Source organism: Lucilia cuprina, chromosome 2 (assembly GCF_022045245.1).
Source record: "Lucilia cuprina isolate Lc7/37 chromosome 2, ASM2204524v1, whole genome shotgun sequence".
Taxonomy (NCBI): domain Eukaryota; kingdom Metazoa; phylum Arthropoda; class Insecta; order Diptera; family Calliphoridae; genus Lucilia; species Lucilia cuprina.
In genome coordinates this window covers 37751727-37774399 of record NC_060950.1, presented here as the reverse complement: position 1 = coordinate 37774399, position 22673 = coordinate 37751727, and the positions used below count along the sequence as shown (strand labels likewise).

Genomic DNA, 22673 nt, shown 5'->3' with positions numbered 1-22673 from the left:
AAAAACAAATTTTTAACTTGCAGGCATAATTTAAAGACAAAATAAAAATATAGCCGATCATGTCTATGTCTGACATTATTTCAAAAAAAAGAAAAAAATGTGTTTTTAAATTGGTATATCAGTTATGTATTTTACTCTTTGCTGATCTATCTTAATTTTGCTTTATTTCTTTTTTTTTGTATTAACTAAAAATTCTGTCAATATTTTTTCGATTTAAAATAAATTAATTTAGCATTCAAATTAAATTCATTCGTTATATTAAAATTTGTTTCTTTAACAATTAAATTAAATTGTTTTATTTTTCGTATGTCGATAATTTGTAAATAAAAAATTGAGAATTGTGTTTCCATTTTTTTTAATTAAACATATATTTCTGGAGCGTGTCACATCATTAACAGTAAAAAAAACTTGGAACACATTGTATGTGCGACCATAACTATGACTGATTAAAGAACAGTGTGTAAACAATAAAATATGTAGTAGTATCCAATTTCATTTTTCTTTTTAATGTTTATTATATTCTTCTTCTTCTTCTTTTACACAGTTGTACTATTTTATTTTTGTTTTACTTTTTTTATTACTTTAACTATTACGATTATTACTATATTTTCATTTTTATTCTCATGCATTCAAGCGTTTCCTTTTCATTTAAAAACTACATATATATAAAAAATAATGCACAAATTGTAGGAATGTCTAAACATAATAATTGCATTCGTCCGTCCATTCGTCAGACTGTCTGTCAGTTTGTTTACTGGTACCTACGTGTAAATGATATGCGTTTTATTCTAAATTAAAAGAAATAGGTAAATTAAAATTATATCTAAATAAGCAGTTCACGCCAAATATGTCCACATTTTAGTGTGTAATTTTAATAGAGCCATATGGAGTTTTAATAAGAATTGTATTTAATTTAAATACAAATAACTGTTTATAGTTTTAGTTAGAATTTATTTCACTTGTGGTTAAATGTTTATTTTAATCAGGGAATTAGTTTTTTTAGCATATAAATTAATGTATGTGTCGCTAATTGTGTCCCTAGTTTGATATAAGCATTTTGCATTACTAATTATTGTTATCAGCTTTGCCGGTTCTATATTTTCAAATTAACAAAAGTCTTTTATTAAAAATAAATACAAACCAAAATAACAACTTAACAATACAACATTGCATATACAATATACATATGTGATAAATTATGTAAACAATTTTTCAATATAAGTACATTGTACAGTTCGGGAATTTTAGATAATAGCTCTTTTAACGTGAATTATAAGCAAATTATATTTACTCGTTTGATTTTAATAGTATATTTTAATTAGAATCCTTTTATCTCTATTCTAGTTGTAGCATTTAGCTCATTATTTATGATCTCAAAACGAAAACCTGTTTTTGAGCTCATAATCGTGTTATTAGTTACCATCAATTCAAATAGTTTTGTTCTTAATATTGAATTGAAAAACTATATTTTTTTATATCTTCTCAAGACGTTTTCAAATGTACATATATTTAAAATTTCTGTTTAAGTTTTGGAATGATTTCTACTATCAATTAATAATAAAATTCTTTGCCAAATATTTATCTTACTTTTTTTTGTTCAGCCAGTGCAAAGACATTTAAAAATACACACTTATGTAAATTTAGTCTTTAAATCTAAAAATAAAAGAACACACAAACAACTCTGTAAACATTCAATAAAACTTACAAATTCATTAACAATGAAAATGTTTGTTTGATATATTAAAAATAAAAATAATGTGTAAATAAACAAAAATCCACAATAACAACAACTTCTTGTTGAATATGATAAACGAACATTGAAAACTCCAAGAACGTCACTATATATTCATCTATTCATTCATGTTAACAGCAGTTGCAGTTGCTATTGACTTTGCCCAGTGGATTTGTTTAAGCTCAACTCAGGAAGTAGTAGTCATAATAATGACGAATAAGTTTAGTCGTTTACGAAAGTCTCTAGAGAATACAAAATGGGTTGCATGAGTATAGTACTATTTAGTAAATACAACGACGACGTATTTCTTTTGTAAATATTATAGACGTTTTTATGTACATACATATATACGTATGTATATTTATGTCCGTTTTTATGCTGTTTACTTACGTGGGCCTTTTAATAAGTTTTTTTTTAATAATTTTCAAGTATTCGTTAATACGCGAATTACATAGAGGTATATACATAAATATTAACCACATTTTAAAATTAGTTTACGTATCACCTAATTTTTATCACCTCGAGTAATGTTCTTCTACCTTTTTCCAATTAACATGTTTTCCTTGACCTTAACTCATTTATTTTCAAAAATGTTTTCTTTATCATATCTTCTAATAATGTCAGTTGCCCACGAAATCGTTTACATACGATATATATTTTGGTACATATTTCATATTTCATCCTATTCGAATAATAAGATGCCTTATTTCTATAGTTCCTAGACCGCCGCTGGATCTATTTTTATAAAGACACCATGAAATACACAATAGAATAGAACTGAATAGATTTCTAATGTTAGAGATGCAAAATCGTAGAAAAATCTGAACATAAGTTGTTTGTCGATTTTGCGTTTGACTTGAAAAGGTTTATGTGTCTTAATGTAGAATATTTCTATAAAGAAAAGGAAACTTTTGCAAATTTGTATCAGAATAATTTGTATCAGAATAGTTAAAATGTAAAAAAGTTATTATTAATTAATTGAAAATTAAAAAAAATCATGTCCGATTTTGGGTTTGAATCACTGTATATATTTTTGAAAAACCAGAAAAGTTTATAATTGATTAAGTTATTGATTTATCATAGCAATCGATATATATATATAATATATATATATATATATATATATATATATATATATATATATATATATATATAATATATATATATATATATATATCTATATATATATAATATATATATATATATATATATATATAATATATATATATATATATATATATATATATTATATATATATATAATATATATATATATATATATAATATATATATATATATATATATATATATATATATATATTATATATATAATATATATATATATATATATATATATATATATATATATATATATATATATATATATATATATATATATATATATATATATATATATATATATATATATATATATATGACACATCCCTTCTATGTCATAAGCTGGTTATTTGCATCAATATTCATAGAAAGAGCCACATTTTCTAGTTCAATTCTTTCTAGCAAAGTTAATGTATTTGTTGGGTACTTTTCAAACAACCTTTATAAACTAAAACTGTGATTGTGTATGTTTGCTTTGTAAAATAACAAATATGTATACATTTTTATTATTTAACGTTCAATTATAATTTAAGGTACAGGAACGAACGAACTCTCATTTCAAAGTCTAGTGTGACGTTGTTGGTGTCTGTAGATTCCATACTAAGAAGAAAGCAAAAAAATGTATTGGTGCCCATTCAGGCCTGGAAATAATGGCAACGACAACAAACAAGCCTTTTGTGGGAAGAGTTTTCGTAATAAGCGACATGTATATTCGTGCTTTGAATGCAAATTAAAAAAAAATAATAATAATTTGAAAGACGCCTATAATACATCAATCCATCTATCCCAACCTTCATCCACAACATCTGAATGTGGAAACTTATTAAATAGAAACTATTAATGTTAAAAGAAAACCTTTTCATTTGTTGAATTTACACCGTTTACTAAGTAATTTGAACTGTTCGAATAAGAGTTTAACTGTATGTAATTACAAAAACCGGAAATAAGCTTTAATAGTATTTTATGCATTATTAATGCTTTAAAACCTCTAATATAAAAAAACATATATTGTGTTTAAGCAACAAATTTAAATTAATAAATAATCTTTCATTATAGACATTTTAATTATTATAATCTAATTATAGCGTTTATCGAATTTATGTAAATCTTTTTATTCCCTTTTCCCTATATGTTCCTTTTTCATTTTTTTCGTTCAATAACTTTTTGTCGTGAAAAAATTCCCCTGTTGTGAAATTTCTTAATAGAATTTTGTAAACATTGAACAGCTGTTCCATACAAAATTAACTATTGTGAATGAATCGTTCACAACAAGTTTACGATAGCAATTTTCCTTTCGAGGAAAATTAAAATTTCAAGGGAACAAAATTTTCACTTCTATTGGCGATAGGTGTTAATATTTTTATTTTAAAACTACCTATCAAAGTGAATGTACTTAATTTTTAGATGAATAACTAATTATTTTTGTTCGACAATGACCAAAAAATAACTGGTTAAAATATTCCTAGCCGACTTTTTCGGATTTAAAACCACCTATTAAACGACGTCTGTGCTAATATATTTGACATAGAGCTAAAAAGCAGAAATCGAAATACGGTTGTATGTGGCTAGGAGAAGTAATATAACGATTTCAACAATTTTTATCGGTCGATAAGTCTGTTGCTGATTTAGAATTGGATCGTTCCGGAGCAGAGATCCAATTGTCGTGGTAACGTAGTTTATCTCTTTCGGTTGCGATATATTTGCTATGTTTTTTATACGTCACTCTAGTGGTTATTGTATATTGCTAAAGTTAGTAACGCTCAAAAGCATTAGTCATGTGTGCCCATCTTAAAATATTTCAATCGACTTACTTCCCTTCGCCTGGTAGAAATTTTTAAGATAATTGTAGAAATGAGTCACATTATGTAAAATATATACCGTAGTATCTCGATAAAAATCGTTACAACTAAGTTATAATAAAAACTCTGACGACCGTGCCGATTTTTGCAATGGTCGAGGCTTTTTTGACAATAGTCCTTATACAATGAAATCGAAAATAACTCGAAAATACACAATTTATGTGGTCGACCAACCCCGACGACTATACTTTCAAAATTGTTTGAAAATTAATTAAAATGTCTTTTCAAATATTTGGCATGTGTGTTGTTTCAACGCATCCCTTGATAAGAATTATTAATAATCCGTTGGATAATATTTCCCAATTGTTTCAATGCATACAAACGCAATATAAGGGTTGATTTTACTTACGATTAAGGTCTATTATTTGATTTTTAAGTGGGTGTAAAACGTGTCATATCTCATACTTAAGTAAATGTAAAGAAAGGTTTTTGATAAAGAAATAATAGATTTATTTTTAAAACTAGCAAATGATCATACAATTCATAAAGAAATTTTAGTTAATTTCCAAAGATGTTAATGATTTTTTAGGACATTATTTCTGGATTGTTGACAATCTATTTGGTATTTTTTATCCAGATCTTCTGTTTAAAAAAGTTTAAATGTTGCAGATTATGATATAGTTTTCATAATTTTAAACCACTTAAAAGGAAAATGTTATTTACATTTAGATTTGTAAAAAACTCTCCGTTCTTTTAAGGTTTCAAGTGCACGTTTTATTCTTGGGAATAAAAAAGAACCCAAGCATTAACATTTCGAGACAGGTTACAAAATACTTAAACTAGTACTTAAGGTACAAGTACAATATGTAATAAATAAAAAATACACTACATTCATCAATCCATTTTGATTGAAAGAGTTTCTTTTACTTGCAGCATTTTCAGTTTCTTCAGTATTTTTTTTTTTTATTTTGCCACTTGCACTAAATATCCACGTGTACTTTTATGCTTAGAATTAATATTTAAAACAACAGACTAAAAGAAAAAAATGCCAACAACTGAAACCGGTTGAATAAACTTTAGCTGGCCATTGACGTTTCAGTTCCAAGATGAAATTTAAGGAAACTACCACTCGGCTATTGAAATGCACATTTTTAAATAACGACTTAAAAAAATGAAAAGAATAATACTCACTACTAAAAAATGCATGTAATTCAAACCTCTTATTTATAATGTAGTATTGTATACAATTGATACTTCTTATAGATTAATGCTAAACCAATACAGCTGGTTGTTAGACAGACCGACACACAGTCAGTCTGTCGGATGACTGTCCTATGTTAACATATACACAGCTGATGAATAAACAAGTTTAATGTTCCAATTTATCCTGGTCGTAAAATATTTTTATCATCACGTCGACAATTTATTGGTCTTGTAAAATCACAACCCCAGTTTTGTTTAAAGGAAACAAAATAACATCATCAGCAGCTCCATACATTCTTATCATCATCATGTTTAAAACCAAATATAAATACATATACTACTAGATACTTTGATGAATTGCACTGCAGGCGAAATCATGCTGCTGCTGCTGGTGGTGCTGCTCAAATGTTGTTTTGTTCAAAATGCCACTTACACTGAAAAGTGCAATAAGGAAATTATTCGTACAATTCGTTTCCAACAACATCCGATATGCAAAAAATAAAAATTGTATATAAATGGAAGAAGGCAAAAACTACAACAAACCAAAGAAAATCAAGTTAATTATTTAGGTCAATATAAATTGAAATTTTTTGCAAAACATTAAAAATTTACGAGAAATTACATCAAACAAGAAATTGAGTAAAATTTAATAGAAACAAATTGAAAAGTCTGTTTTATATTTCACTTTTCAAAAAAGAATGAATAAAATTTTGTGGCCAGTCTACTTTAATTGTGCGAATTGTTATCATTTGTATTTTATGATTTTATTTGAATAAGAAATCTCCACAAATTCAAATTTCCCACGTTTTGTATTAAAACAACATGAAACTTTTAGATTGCAAATAAAAAAGTAGAATAAATAAATACGCACGCAATAAAAAAATAACTCATTCAAAGAATTGACAAAATATAAAATTGGCATAAAGCCAATATTAATTTTAATGTTTTAAATACTAATGTTTATTATAGTCTGAACCTAAATATATGTAGTTAATAAACATTTAAGCATAGTTTCTTAATAATTTTTTAATTAAAATTGATTCACTCGAAGAGAGGTAAATAATTAGGTGTATCTAAAATAATCACATACACTCCTTTATAAAATATTTATTATGTTTGTAATACTATAAACAAAATAGGTACTAAACCATCTTAACAGAACTTTACTTTCTTTTTTCTTTGTCTTTGTAAACAAATTTTAAATGGATATTATTGAAATATTTGTTCCAAATAACAAATAAATTTATTGGTATATTTTCATTTAAGGCATAAATAATTGCTTTTTCTGCGGAAGTTTGTTTATAAAGTAGAATTTATAGTATAAACATTACTATCGTCCATATATGAATAAGCATTTATGGAAAGTACTAATTGTTTTTTTATTAATTAACGATGACTTCACTCATGATCGGCCACCACGTGGGACAAGTGAACAGTAATTGTTACATTTATGCAAACAAAAGCGAATAACAAATTAATTTCAAGACATGAATGGACGCATGGTATTGTTTGTATGCGACTTCTCTGCTCATGACCCATTACTTTGAATTAATTAATAAAAAGGAACACTTCAAATACATAATATTAAATATACATATAATTGATAGTACAATTCGTTTCTTTAAGGAATATTAAAGTTTTTTTTTTATATTTACTTACATTTACAATTCGGTTAAAATTGTGCTAGTTATCTTAATGTATAACGCCTTTTGTCAAATAAAGGCTCCAGGCTTAGACTAATTAGCACACACCACCGAAGTCCAATTAAAATGTTCATACGTACTTATCTATGTTTTAATATTTATACTCATTTATTTTTATAGCAGTCTTATGTATAAACATTTGCCTTGTACTTTTTATATATTTTTTATAATTTTGAATTGAGTACAAATCTGCGGGGGAATTGAACACAAAGCAACAAAAGTTTTATTCGGTGCAATTGCAATTATAAATGAACAAAAAAGTATTATGGATTTTGTATTGAAAAAATGCACCCTTAAATAAATATGGTGCTTTAACAGAATTGCTATGGCTTTGTAGACAATTAACATTATTTTTCAGGCGATTATGGATACTTTTGTTGAATTCATTAAGATCAAATAAAATATGACGATTTATATATTATGTAAAAATTTACAAAAAAAAAAAAAAACAATGTATACTCAGTAAAGACTTTACTTACCATTTGCATTAATTTTAAGTACTATTATATTGACTTAAATATAATCATATACGTAAGTCCTTTATTATAAACTATTCCATTTTATTTCCATTTTTTATTGAATTTCGCGATAGCAACATTCCCAAAATCCCGGGATTTAATAAAGGAACAATAAAATATACAAATAGCAGGCTTCAACAAATCTGGAAACCATCCGTCTTCCATATAAGGATTTCTGTAGAAGTTGTTAAAATGCATCTTAAGAAGAAACAAGTACTAATATTAAGCGATTTTAGAAACCGCTTGTTACCAATTTATTTCTCTTATCTATCAAATGTTCAATTAAAACTTAATTTGATGACATAGCTGTGAAGATAGTGTTTATAATGATATTATTTTTCTTATAACTGTAGATAATGCATCTATATGTATATAAATTTATCTTATTACTATTTTACTGTTCTTCCTCTTTCGATTTTATTATGATTTTACATGCAATACAAAGAACCTTAAGGACCCACGTACACCTATACACAGCTTGTGAAACATAACATAAAATAAAAACAATAATATCTGTAAGAAATAAAATAAATGTTGAGCAAACGCATCTCTTTACTATGACATAATTATAGCCTATGCTACTTTTATGGGGAGAGTAAGATTTGCTCTATTGCCACCTTAAATTATACCAATCAGAATCATTTTCTAAATCTATTTAGCTAAGTTCGTTCATTTTAACCTCGTAATAAATACGAAGGTCGCAACTGTCAAGATAATTTGATGAAATTTGGCACATACGTTTCTTTCTATCCAAGGATGAAGCCTATTGAAATACAACCGTACAACCAATACGACTTTTGAACCCATAAAATGTTCCAGTATTTCTATTTAAAATCATCACGTCTTTGTTTTGTATAATTTTAAACTATACAGCAGATTTTCGTAATTATAGGAGCAAATTTGATCCTAGGTCCCCATCAGAAAATGATTTGAAGATCAATAATTCACTTATAAACACTAGTATTGCGACGAAATTTACCTTAATGATACAATAAATCTCTATGAAAATTTATAGTCATAGACCCATATATAATCTCTTCTATAAAATCACATTATTGTCAACAAATTGTTAAAATATTTTAGTATTTAGGTAAAAACTAATTAAATAATCCTAATTTTTAACATAAACACTGGTGTAAGGTATTAGATAAGGACTATTATGTAAGGACTAAATATTCTCATTTGTTTAATAATTGTGTCTACTTAGGGCATTAGGGATCAAATTAAAATGAATCCTACAAAGTTATTTTTAAGTACTCAGTTAATTTTGTTGGTGGTTTAAACTTGAGCAATAAATGGGAAAGTGTCAAACAGCTAATGCAAAAATTTAATACAATTTTTATAAAAATAAACATTAAAATGTTTATTTTTTTATTTAAGTTTTTAAATTTAAGTTTTCGTTAATTTTCTATTACATTTACAAATGTCTTCTTATTTTTTTTTTTTTGTAAAACATGAGTTGTTTGAAGAAACAATGAAGTTTTCTGTAAGTGTAACTGTTATTTTTAGATTCAAAACCCGTTCTTAGACATACAAATTTTATTTGTTATTCAACTATTCAGTTCATTAGATGGCAATTTCACTTTCAAATTTTATATAAATTCGGTATATTTTTCAATTGTAAATCCTTTTACCGTTATATCTATTATATAATTGGGAAGCTTTTTGTATTAGTAAATACACTGAAAAAATGCTTCGTTGTTTTACCATATTTATTCAAAATTTACATTTTACAATTTATGTATGTTAATTTTTCTAAGATTATTTTACATGAGACTAAAATATTTCGTACAATTTCTTGATGCAAAATAACGAAAGATTCGTACAATGTACGACATTTTTCGTATATATTAGGCATGGATTATTTTCAGTGCAGCTAATTTCCTGCCAATTAATAATTATGTTTAAGTTAAACGCTTAAAATTACGAAAAAAAACATAAAACATTCGTAACAAAACAATTTTATTTTGTAAAATCAAAAATATTTCGTTTCTTTCGTTAAAATAACATGCCTTAACGAAATAATTTTTCTAAAATCTAACAAAGTTTTCTAACATTTACGAAAACAAGTATTATGACAGGTTTTTGTAAAATTAGAAAATGGGATGATTGAATAATAATTCATAATACATACATATGAAAGTTATTAAGATTTTTAGAAAATGTTTTAAGTTCCGGAATTTTCAAAAACCATTTCCGATTGGCAATCCAGATTCGTATTCTGTGTGAATAGTTTTTTTGTTTTTAAAACAAAACTACTTTTTTACTTCTTATTTGAGAAGTTATTTGTAAGCGAGTATTTGCCTCCAATGTCATCAACGTGTTAAAGTAATGAGTTAAAATGCTAATGAATAAGTAAAGAAAAACGGTTTTTTCAGCAAACCTTTCAATGTAAGTTTTTGCTTGGTATGTATGTATGTATGTATGTATGTATGTATGTATGTATGTATGTATGTATGTATGTTAATGCTATAATTTTTAAATTATTTTAAAAATATCAAGTGAATAATTAAAATTTCCATACTAAATTTATTTGATAAATTATTGGAGTAAGAATATTGCCACTTATATACATTTTATGATAAGTATGTGTAAATGAATATTGAAGAAAAAAAAATAAAAAAAAGATTCATCGTCGAGTAAAAAAAAAAACATTTGTATTTTAATTAATATTTCTTTCCAATGCCAAGTGCATATAAATATTTTTTATTGTTTAAACATTTGATATTTTCATAAATGTTAATTGAATGTAAATCGACCATAAAGTTTAGATAAACTAAAATTAATTAGTTGTAAGTTTAAGCGTATCTGAACTATATTTGAGTTATAGTTTTGATCTAATTAAGATAAACTAATGGATGTATTTTTAAGTAAGTTTTAGTAGTGCCTAAAAAAACAAAATCAGGCTCATCTCAGCAAAATCGATATTTTAGGACAGCATTTTGCGACCATTTTGGCATTTTACACTTTTTATATAAAATTTTTATAATACAAAAATTTTTCAAGTTTGTCTTAAAATTTTACATCAAACCTCAATTTAAGATCTGGTCACACTGATCGCTTTAGAGCCGTACTAACTGCATGGAGTATTTCTTTACTACAAGTCTGTGTCCAATACGAATAAGTAGCAGAGTGACTGTATACTTGTTCACATGTGCACTTTGCTCGTTGTAGAAAAAAAAACTCAGTACCAGTCATTGATGTCGTCGTAGTTGTTGTTTTTGTTTTGTTTGTTTTGTACTTTTCCAAAGTGTTTTCACGCACTTATTTTAAAATAATTGTTGCTGTCATGGTACTGACAATCATTGGGGTCGCCTTTTGGTTGTTACTTGCCTTGGATTGTTTTTTCTTCACATTCGCTCAACTGGTGTTTTCCTGCAATTTTGTAGAGTTTTTTGTTTTGTTTTTGTTAAACATTTTGTTGTTATTGCAATATAACGAGATCAATTTAAGCAGTTGCTCAAATATGTTGTTTATTTTGATGTTATGACCGCTTTTCATTTAATTTTAATTTATATTTCCCATTTTAAGATGCGATTTATTCATTAAGTCGAGTAATATATAAATCAAATTTTGAATTCCGCCACAACCGAACCAGCGCTAAAAAAATTTTTCTTTTTTTCTCGACAGTTGTGTTTAATGTCTGTCATCTCATAGAGAGCCTAGTTGATGGCTCTCTGAGATGACAGACAACAAATGAAAAATCTCATCTGGAATTTATATTTCAACCAACTGGTTGGAAATAAAAATAAATAATAAATTCTATCATTATACCCTACACCACTATAGTGGGGAGGGTATTATACGTTTGTGCTGATGTTTGTAACATACAAAAATATTGGTCGAATACCCACCTTAAAGTATACCGATCGATTCAGAATCATTTTTTAAGTCGGCTGGCTGGCTGTCCATGTAAACCTTGTGCGCAAGGTACAAGCCGCAATTTTCAAGATAATTTGATGAAATTTGGACGAAGCCTATTGAAAATGGTTGAAATCGGTCCATTATTTCACCTAGCCCCCATACAACCGTACCTCCCGATTTGAACTTTTTATGTCATAATTACGTCAAATATTCTGCTATCTCTCTAAAAATTGGCACAAATAAGTTCTATATAAGTATAAATGACACTGCAGATTTTCGTAAGGATCGGCCTATATTTGACCCTAGCCCCCATACAAACCCCCCTTAAAAAAATGACTTAAACGTCTAAAATTGACTTGTAACCATTTGTATCGCAATAAAACTCAACAAAACTAACTGTTATTTAGAAATATATCCTTTTCCCAAATTTACCGAGGATCGGCCCATATTTGACCTATATAAAGCCTCATTTAGAAATTTTAGTTTTTTTATTAATAAATGGCTTAAATATTTTGTAATTATGGTAATATTCAACATAAAAGTTTCTTTACAAAAAATAAAAATTTTATAAAAAGTAAAAATTTTAAAAATATATATTATATGGTCGGCCATGCCCGACTATATTTTCCTTCTTGTTTGCATTTGTATTCGTGCAAATCTTACAATTTATAATTTAAGTAATTACAACATGCCACACAGTTGAACAAACAAGCAGCAGTAAAATAAATTAAATTCTTTTTTAGGTTCAACATTTAACTCTGTTCTAATTTTTACGTTTTTTTCATTTTATTTACAATTGAAAAAAGGTGTGTTCATTTATTTACAGTCCAGTTAAAAATAAAATTTTCATTTAGGTCAGTTGGTTAAAAGAAGAAGAAAATATTATATAGAATTTAATTTCTTCTTTTATGAGATAATTTTACCTGAGCATTTAAAATTAGTATGAAAATGTCTTCATTTTTTGAAGGATTTTTTAAAGAAAGTGGTTTAACAGAATTTTTACACATCAGTAAAGATATCCCAAAAAAAGAAACTATATATAAGTCCGACCTGGCACTTTCAAACTATATAACGAATTTTGTAAATTAAGGCAAATTCGTGCTGGAGAAACGGCTCGATATAAGAGTAATCCAAAAACCTCTTCCTTTGTTAAAATTAGGGAAATACATGATCCGCAAGATGTTCATATTTGTAATGCAGACTATGGACTATATATTTATACAACAGAAAAATTATTGTTTTCAATATAAAATAAGAAAAAAACATGATATTCGCTCTTAACCGAATATCTATGCATCGCTTATACAGCTAGAAACACGATCCTTTTCTGAGTATGTCTGTCGGGTAGGATAGTGAATGAGAACAATCTGTTCACGGGAACAGATTTCCCATAAATCACAAAAATTTATTCTCGTAAGGCTTTGCAAACTTTGAAACAAATAAATTCTAATTAACTTACTTTTCTAAAGATATGTTGAAACTAGTTTAAATTTATATTTTTTGTTGTAATGTTGTTGCAATTTAAACAAAAAATACTCCAACAAAATAAACGAAAAATGGTTTTAAAGTGTTAATATTATATGAAAAAACCGGACTGACAACATGATTTGCCAACATTGAGAAAATATGTAATATTTTTAATAACTATAGACATACATACATTCACATTTATAAATTGTACATATTTAGTAATCATAAAGATTACAAATGTTTATAAAATATGAAATTTGTTCTACATTTTAATGAGCTTTAACACACAAGAAGATTTTACACACCTTTTTAACATGATAAGAATTTTAAGCATTAAACTCAAAAGCTATAGTCTTCTTTATTTTATTAACTATAGTATCAATTAAATGACATATTTAGTAAAATCTTATAAATTTCGTATAGAGATTCCTTTTATGAAAAATTCCTAAAATATTATTTATTATGACATGATGCTACTCTATAAATAGACACAAATTTTTGAGTTATTTTTCCATTGACCCCACAAAAAAGTAGTGCCTTAACATAGAAAAACAATTTTAATATTATTCTTAACAAAAAGGCAGATGTTATCATTGTATTATCGAACATGAATATTTTACGACACACAACAACAGCAAACATCACTGAAATGCATTAATATAAAATATGTAGAGTACATGTGTGTGTGTATAATGCAGCTAAAAATACTTCAACAATTTATAAAACTATGAATTATTAAAGACCATGACTAGAAAAGCTAAAAATATTTCTAAAATTTTATAAAGCAAAATAAAAAAGAAGATGAAAATAAAACAAAATACCTCACTCATTCAGCACTCACTTAAAACTAAAAATTCTTTGCAACCACTGAGCCAAATTTATTAATTTTTTTTTTAATTTTGAAATAGAATAATATATACCACGTTGTTGCGTTTACCTCTACAATTATTACCCGCAAATAAACACAAAAATGTTTAGAAATGTTTTTGATTTTGTTTATTATTTAGATGTTTGTTTATTTTTTTAAACAAAGTTTTTCATTCGAAATATGTTTTTATTATATTTCAGATTTATCCCGCAATCGATTTTGTGAATTGCCGGAAGAAATTACTACATTTTCTTTTCTGGAAACACTGCTGCTCTATCACAATACCATACGCAGTATACCGGAATCGGTGAAACATTTGACTTCTTTAACATATTTAGACTTGCGCAGTAATCAATTGTCTTCATTGCCGCGTGAATTATGCTTTCTACCCCTGCAAGTATTATTGGTATCAAATAATCGTTTGACAGCGCTACCAGATGAATTGGGACGCATGGATCGTTTAACCGATTTGGATGCTTCATACAATCAGCTTACAACATTACCAGCACGCATTGGTGAATTGCGTTCTTTAAGATCGTTTTCTTTGCGTAGCAATCAATTGATGTATTTACCTCGAGGTAAATGGGATTAAAGTAGATTTTCTTATTTTCTAATCGTATTTTTTTATATAGAATTAACCTGTCTAACATTGGTTTCATTGGATGTATCGAATAATCGCATTTCTAGTCTACCTCTTGAAATTCGTCAAATGTCAACATTGGTTGAAATCAATCTTGAAAATAATCCTATGACTTCACCCCCAGCTAGTGTAAGTAAATTGAAAAATCATAAATAGATAAAATGCAGGAACTTCGAATTATTAAAACTTGAAATTTCAAATAGATTTATTACAAATACTTTATAGAAGATTTTATAAAAAATAATTACACTAAGAGAAGATTGTGTGTTGTACGTCCGTTATCAGCTTACTTAAGTTTAAATGAGGAAAAATTAAATGAATTAAAATATCTACCAGATCGAATAATACATTATTTTAATTGTCTTAGGAGTGTGAAATATTGGAGAACAAGGTTCCTTTATCTTCATTATGACAGCTTCTACTGAAGTCATTTTTGAAAGGTCAATTTGTCCAGAATGATTTCCAAATTTACATTGACTAATATTTAACTAATATATGCACCTAGCTGGAAATCCGTTCTATTCCAAGTTGCTCGAATTCATAAGCAATATAGTCTAATATTAACTATCTAATTTTAAGGTGCTCTTCATTCATATATTTGTTTTGATTTAAAATGTACAGGAGTAGCAGCATGACTATGAGTATAGATCCGATATATCTATATATATTTGATATATTTGATTTAGTATATTTAAAATAAATATATAGATTTTGTTTATTTATCAATTCCATACCATTGTCATTAAAAAATTAGCTCTGCGTTCGTGGTTTGGTGCACGTCTTTAAATATTTAGAAACTCAAGCAACCAAAGAAGAAAAAGGCTCTCGAGCTGGAGGAAACTATGATGGTTACACAACCTTAAGACGGGCACCGCGTAACAATTCCAATGGCAATGTCTTAGAGACACATCGTGTTGTTAGACATCATGTGGATTCTGGTTACAGTACTTGTGATGGTATTGATAAACGTTGGTCTCATGATATGCCCCGTAAGTTATTATAATGCTTATTCTCTAAATTTCTTCCCTTTAAAATTGTCAGTTAATTTATTTTGAAGTGAAATCAAAAAATGAATCTCCCATACGTATGACACCTACAACACCTCCTTTAACAAAAGCATCTCTGCTAAATGCTGATCTCATGGATGCTTCATTAACATCGAGTACAAGTACCATTGTCGATGAATCGATAAGTGTAACAGCTGCTGTTGTGAAACCCTTAAATATGGAAAGTCAGTCAATGAGTGATTTGAACTGTTCGCCCATTAAACGAAAAGATGAAAATAATTTAATGCATTTACAACAACAACACCTCAATTATGTCCATAATCATTCTAGTTCCAGTAGTGGTTCTACACCCGATTTAGACGATGGCATGATCGATCACAATCTACAGCAACAACCAAATGGCAAATTAGATGATAAAGCAAACAAAAATTTAGGAAATATACAAACTTATAGGTAAAGTTTTAACATTTCATAAAACATATTGAAATATTTCTGATTTGTTTTATATATACTTTGGTTTGCAGGGAATATAAAGAGGCTTTAAAACAGCAACGTAGTCAAGAAGTCTACAAATTAAAAGAACAAAAACATGTTTATGATGCAAATGAAACCCCCTCTCCACAGCCAAATGAAGACATGGAAATACGCTTGAATGGTAATGCGCAAAGCGCACCAGTGCCAAAATCCATAATGAAAAATAGTGCCAATAACTCAAATGCAACATTAAATGGTGTTAGTGTCAGTGCTAGTGGTGTGGGCAACAATGCCGTCGTCAGCAGCAGCAATGGTGGCATCGAAGAAACTGTAGTTATACCAAAGAAACCCATACAAAAAGTTATACCCTCCAGAAATACCGAACTAATGTCCTCAGCGAAACATGCTGCAAACGATGTCCTATCGACAGTTACAACAAATGGCGACTGTATTGGTTATGTGAAACCGAATAGTCCTATGAAAACCCTTAATGGTGGTAGTGTTGTTAGTGGTGGCAATGGTCTAACGGGTCTTGGAGTTGGTATCTTAACGAATAATAATAAATTTACAACAACAACAATGACGACAACTACAACATCATCGACAGGAGGAGGTATAAAATCACCAGTTGGCAATAATAGCAACAAAATAATAACTGGCAAAGCACATCGGTATGAATGTTTTATCTTTATAATTTTGTTTCTAAATAATTGCAAATTTCATTGTTTTTTATTAGTTCGTGGTTTGGTTCAATTCTCTTGTATCTCTTCTAAAGTGTTGTTAAAACATTTGCTTATCATAAGTTTCATCAATCAGTACTGAATATCACTACAAAAGATTATAAATCTTCCCCTTTTTTAGCCAATTAATACTGTGCCATATGTAGTAGGACCGCTTCGCAACGCTATATTTGACAGTATTTATACCCTACACCACTTTAGTGGGGAGGGTATATTGGGTTTGTGCTGATGTTTGTAACGCACAATAATATTGGTCCTATAACAATCGGCTTAGAATCATTTTCTGAGTCGATTTAGCTATGTCCGTCCGTCCATGTAAACCTTGTAATCAAACTACAGGCCGCAATTATGAAGATAATTGAATGAAATTTGATACATGATCTTCTATTGTCCCAGGGACAAATCCAAAGAACTGAACACGCCAAATAGGGCTTTTAAGTTCATAATTATGTTTAATATACTCGTATCTCGACAAAAAGCTGCAAAACCAATTTCTATACTAGTCTTGATGACTCTGATGAACTTTATAATTATAGGACTTCATTTGAACCTAGCCCCTCTAAAAAGCCCTTATCAAAATTTTACTTAAATATCCACAGTTTTATTAAACAGTAAATAGCTTTAGTATATCTGAGGCAAGGTACAATTCAACTTAAATGCTTTATTATGAAAACTAAATCACATTTTATTCGTATACAGGTGTAGGGTATTATATGGTCGGCCTCGCCCGACTATAACTTCTTGTTGTATTTTCAAATTATCATCATGTAATACATTCACACGCGTCCCTCACTTATATTCTACAAATGTTCATTATTCAATGGAATTTATTGAAGACAGTGCTTGCGCAGGGTCTACATATAACATGAAAACATTTTCTTAGTATTCATCAATATTGTTCGAAATTATTAAGGTTGCTATAAAGACACATCTTGCTTAACATTTTACTATATTTTATTACGTTATGTCTTGATTTTGTAAATTGATTTGTTTTTACAATAATATTGTTTTTAAAAAAATTGCGTATAAAACTATTAATTTCGATATTCTTATTGTATAATTTATTTTAGAACTGTTACTTGGAATCATGACATACCACCAGAGAAGTTAAGTTTTACAATGCGTCGAGAATTCGATCGTCAAAGAGAGGAAATCGAACTTATGACACAATTACGCAGTGTATGTATTTTATTAATTAAAAAAAAAAAAAAAAAAACACCTTTTAACGCAATTCATTGAAATTTAGATTATTGAAACCCGATTGAAAATGACTCTACCTGATGATATAGCATCCGCTTTAACTGATGGCGTTATATTGTGTCATTTAGCAAATTATGTTCGACCCCGTTCGGTGGCCAGTATACATGTACCATCTCCAGGAGTAGTGAGTTTTTAATATAAACATATAGAGTATTTATTTGAAACGTTTCTTGTAATTTGTTTTACAGTCAAAATTAACTATGGCTCGTTGTCGTCGTAATGTGGATAATTTTTTAGAAGCTTGTCGTAAAATTGGTGTTGATGAGGTGAGTTTATTTTTATTATTTTTATGTTTTTTATTTATAAATTGTATGTATATACCCATTTGCTATTAACATGTCCTTATCGAAATGACTAACACCTTTATACCTCTCTGTTTTTTGAGGTATTTTCTCATTGAATGGCTTTAGTTGAATTTTTTCTAATCGTTAATTTCTTAAATATACACTTTAACACCCATTTTCTCAATGTCTGATTTCTATTTACCAATAGGATATATTGCAAATAAAATTTAATTAAGTATGAAAACATTCTGTATGTCTTATTGAGAAAAAGGATCTTAATCAAATAAAATAAAATAAAATTAAAAATAATTTGTAGTTCTTATAAAATGATTTTTATCTTAAGTAGTACAATAAATCGTAGTAGATTTTTTCTAAAAATAAAAATGTTTGTAAATAAAATACAATTAACATTTTCACATTATTTCGATAACATATCAATAAATGCATGGGTTCAACTTTTAATTACACAAATTGGGTAGATAATTTGATTTTACTTTTTATTTGTTAAAACTACCAATATTAGAAATTATTTAAGAAAATAGCCAATGCGCTAATATTAAAAAGAAAATTAAATATTTGTTCAGCAAAAAATCAATATACCATTATATATGCCTTTAGGTGATGCAGCAAAGTTCCTGTTTTTCAAAAACAAATTTCGTCACAAAATATACTATTGTTATAAATGATAAGGTTTTATTAAAAACACCTTTACAGAGAAAGATTTAATTATTAACGACTTTTTAAAATTCTAATTTTTATTGATATTTATGTTTTATGCTATTTTTAAAATTTAAAAAGTACAATTTGGACACGACCATATCCCAAAGATACTCTGAAATCTTCACAATAATACTAAAATTAGGGATGGGTTATGTATGTAATCACAAAGTATACCAAATAGAATCGATATGTCCATGTAAACCTTAAATCAAACTGCAGGTCGAAATTTTGAAAATAATTCAATGAACCTTACTTAATTAAAGATCTCATAATAATTCTCATTTGACACTCCGCTAATACCATTTTAAACACTAGTATTACGGTGAAATTCTGCACAACAACCCAGCAAAAAGTTACATGACAAAGATGTTGTTTAATCAGAGGTGCAAGTGATGACGAAGTGGTTCGATTTTGCTTAGTTAACTAGTTTTTGTAAAAAAGTAGGTGTTCTTTGAGAGTTTTTAATAAAATGCTATTGTTAAAAAGTTTAAAAAACATTTAAGCAAAAAAAAAAAAAAAAAAAAACATATGAGCAAAAATTTCTTCACTATATTATTAATTTAAAATATTGTAGAAAAAATAAAACTAAAGCTATTCAATTGTAGAATAGAAACAACTATTTTATTGTTCATATCCTTTTCCCTTCTCCATAAAAACAAAATATAAAAAATTGAAAAAAAAAAAATAGTTTACAAAAATCTGTTATTTGGTGTTGGTTGCAGGAGTTGATTTGCTCCTGTGCAGACGTCATACCCCTCTCTGCAACTGATGCTGATGGTCATGATAATGATGATCTCGTTACATTAGAGGACTTTAACGACAACAACGATCAACTGTATCGCAACAATAACAATTGTACAGATGCAGAGACTGATAATCACGAAGAACAAAAGCGACAACAGCAACGCAAAATATTGCCAAATCCATCGGCCGTTTTGAAAACTGTGGCTGCATTAATAGCAATGGACAGTAATCCGCAACATCAGAATATAAAAAACTTGCAACAGCAACATGAATTTAAAATGAAATTACAAGAGTTTCAAAATCAACACCAACAAGTGCCACAACATTGTGTGGAGGATAAGAAACACTACTTTTATATAAATAAAAAACCAGACTTGAGCAAACAACGTCATTGCATGCTGCTTGAAAATAATGATTCACTGCTAGAAGAGGATGAAGAGGAGAGTGGTGATAGAGAACTACAGGAATTGATGAAAGAAGAGCAAAACCAATTAACTGCAACCTGCACCAAAGAACAGATGATGATGGAATTTCAAAATTCCAATTATGATAAATTTGATCATTATGATAATAATTTAAATAGTGATGGTGGTGGTGATGACTGTTATGGCAATGGTCATCAAATAGACAACTGTTACAGCAGCAGCAAAAATGGTCACAATAATGCCAGCAGCTGCAGCAATGAAAGAAAGCAACAAGAAAAACATGTTGGCTCTTCTTCCTCTTCTACAACCACATTAAGTGTTGGAAATTTATATCGTCATTGTAAATTGAAAACATTTCAAAAAATCAAATTAAATTTGATTACACATCATGGTAATAGTGGTGGTAGTGGTGGTAGTAATCATTGCTCCTCCTCCTCCTCTTCTTTATTGTCATCCTCAATGGATGGCAACATGTTACAGACAATTGTTGAGACAGATAATGATGTAATTAGTGGCAATACAACATCATCAACTACCGGTTTATATCAAATTATCGATGAGAAATATAAAATCAAAGAAACTGAACTATCGCTTAAGGTGATTAACAACCAATCCTCTAATAATAATACTTCTTCAATCACATCTGCAGTCGGTGCAAGTAATATGAAACATAAATTATTCGATTTGTCTGGCATGGAAAAGTCATGTGAAAAATCATCAACAACTTTGTCATCTGCAACATCGACACAGCCCACTGATGCAATAGCAGCAGCTGCAACCATCAACAATACAGTGTCGAAACGTATCGAGTTCTTTGAACACGCCAATATACCAAATGGTGGCATAATTAAACCCAAATCAAACATATACAGTATTTATCGTGTTAACGACAATATGGCCATCGAAGATGAGAAACTTGTGAAGAATGTTGTTAAATTAAAAGAAGCTGGATCTTCAAAATCAACGGCAGCAACATCATTCCTATTAAGACACGATTCTCATACTCTAACAATTATACTGTCGTGTGTTTTTATTGTGACATTTTTGCTGTTGGTCTTCTTTCCACTGCCAGGCTAGAGTATCTTGAAAATATTTCTTTAGAAATTGCATTTTAGTTTTAAGTAAACATATTTATTAAACTTTGGCCAACTATCTGCCAAACCAAACTTTCCTAACATTCTCTAATATGTTGTATAATGTCATTTGACTTCTGAATATTTATAATTTTTATGTTTTTAACGTTTATACTAGAACGATTTTCGAATGAATTAATAATTTGTATTGAATAATTTACATACATTGATATGTATTGCTTTTATATACATACAAACATTAACACACAAATACCAATTACAATAAGATTTTATACAAGAAAACGATGCTTAGTGATGCTTATAGGAATACCTATCCCCGAAAGAAAATTTACGAACTACTTTAGTAGAGGCTGCTTTAAATTTAGTATTTATTTTATAAAAAAAAGAAAAAGAAACGAATTTTTATGAATTTATTCTTTATATAATTTTAATATTTACAAATAAGATAATAAAACAAATTTCATTGAATTTATTCTTCCTTTTAACAATAAGGTATTGAAAATTTGTTTTGATTTTTATCAAAATCTAACGAATGCATTTAAAACTCCCAAAGACTTGAATTATACAATCTCTTATATATTCCATTTAACTTTCCTTAAAAGTTTCCTATTGAAACTCTAAAAACAAACAACTAATGAAATAAACACTAACAAATAACTTTTAACTACTTATTTTTATAATTAAATGTCTTTAAAATGCTTTATTAAAAATTTTGTAAGAAATTAATTTAGATTTGATATTCTTTATTTATACTTCGAAAATAAAGAATAGAAACTATGAATAAAGAATGAAAAACCAAGAGACATTAGAGAAAATTAAACATTACTTTTCAATAACTTTATTCTGAAGTTTGAACAATTCAGCTTTTAGGCATCGATTACGTAAAACAAGACAAATTTAGAAAAATGTCGAACTCCTGAGACCAAGTAATACGTTTCTAAAGGATAGCTAAAACCAAATATGACTTTAGATTTTCTCCATCACATCTGAAATTTGAGATATTGTGTCAT

The 22673-nt window shown here is 27.7% G+C and overlaps 1 protein-coding gene across 1 annotated transcript in view; it reads left to right on the top strand.

The window, feature by feature from the left end:
* The window catches only part of LOC111676188 (leucine-rich repeat and calponin homology domain-containing protein), a 30049-nt gene that overhangs the window by 3574 nt on the left and 3802 nt on the right, over positions 1-22673 (top strand). Inside the window, exons 2-10 of the mRNA XM_023437110.2 lie at positions 14476-14853; positions 14908-15044; positions 15670-15904; positions 15973-16375; positions 16447-17067; positions 18207-18315; positions 18383-18520; positions 18585-18662; positions 20123-21622. Coding sequence (XP_023292878.2) covers positions 14476-14853; positions 14908-15044; positions 15670-15904; positions 15973-16375; positions 16447-17067; positions 18207-18315; positions 18383-18520; positions 18585-18662; positions 20123-21622 — 3599 coding nt within the window. The remainder of the gene's footprint in view (positions 1-14475; positions 14854-14907; positions 15045-15669; positions 15905-15972; positions 16376-16446; positions 17068-18206; positions 18316-18382; positions 18521-18584; positions 18663-20122; positions 21623-22673) is intronic.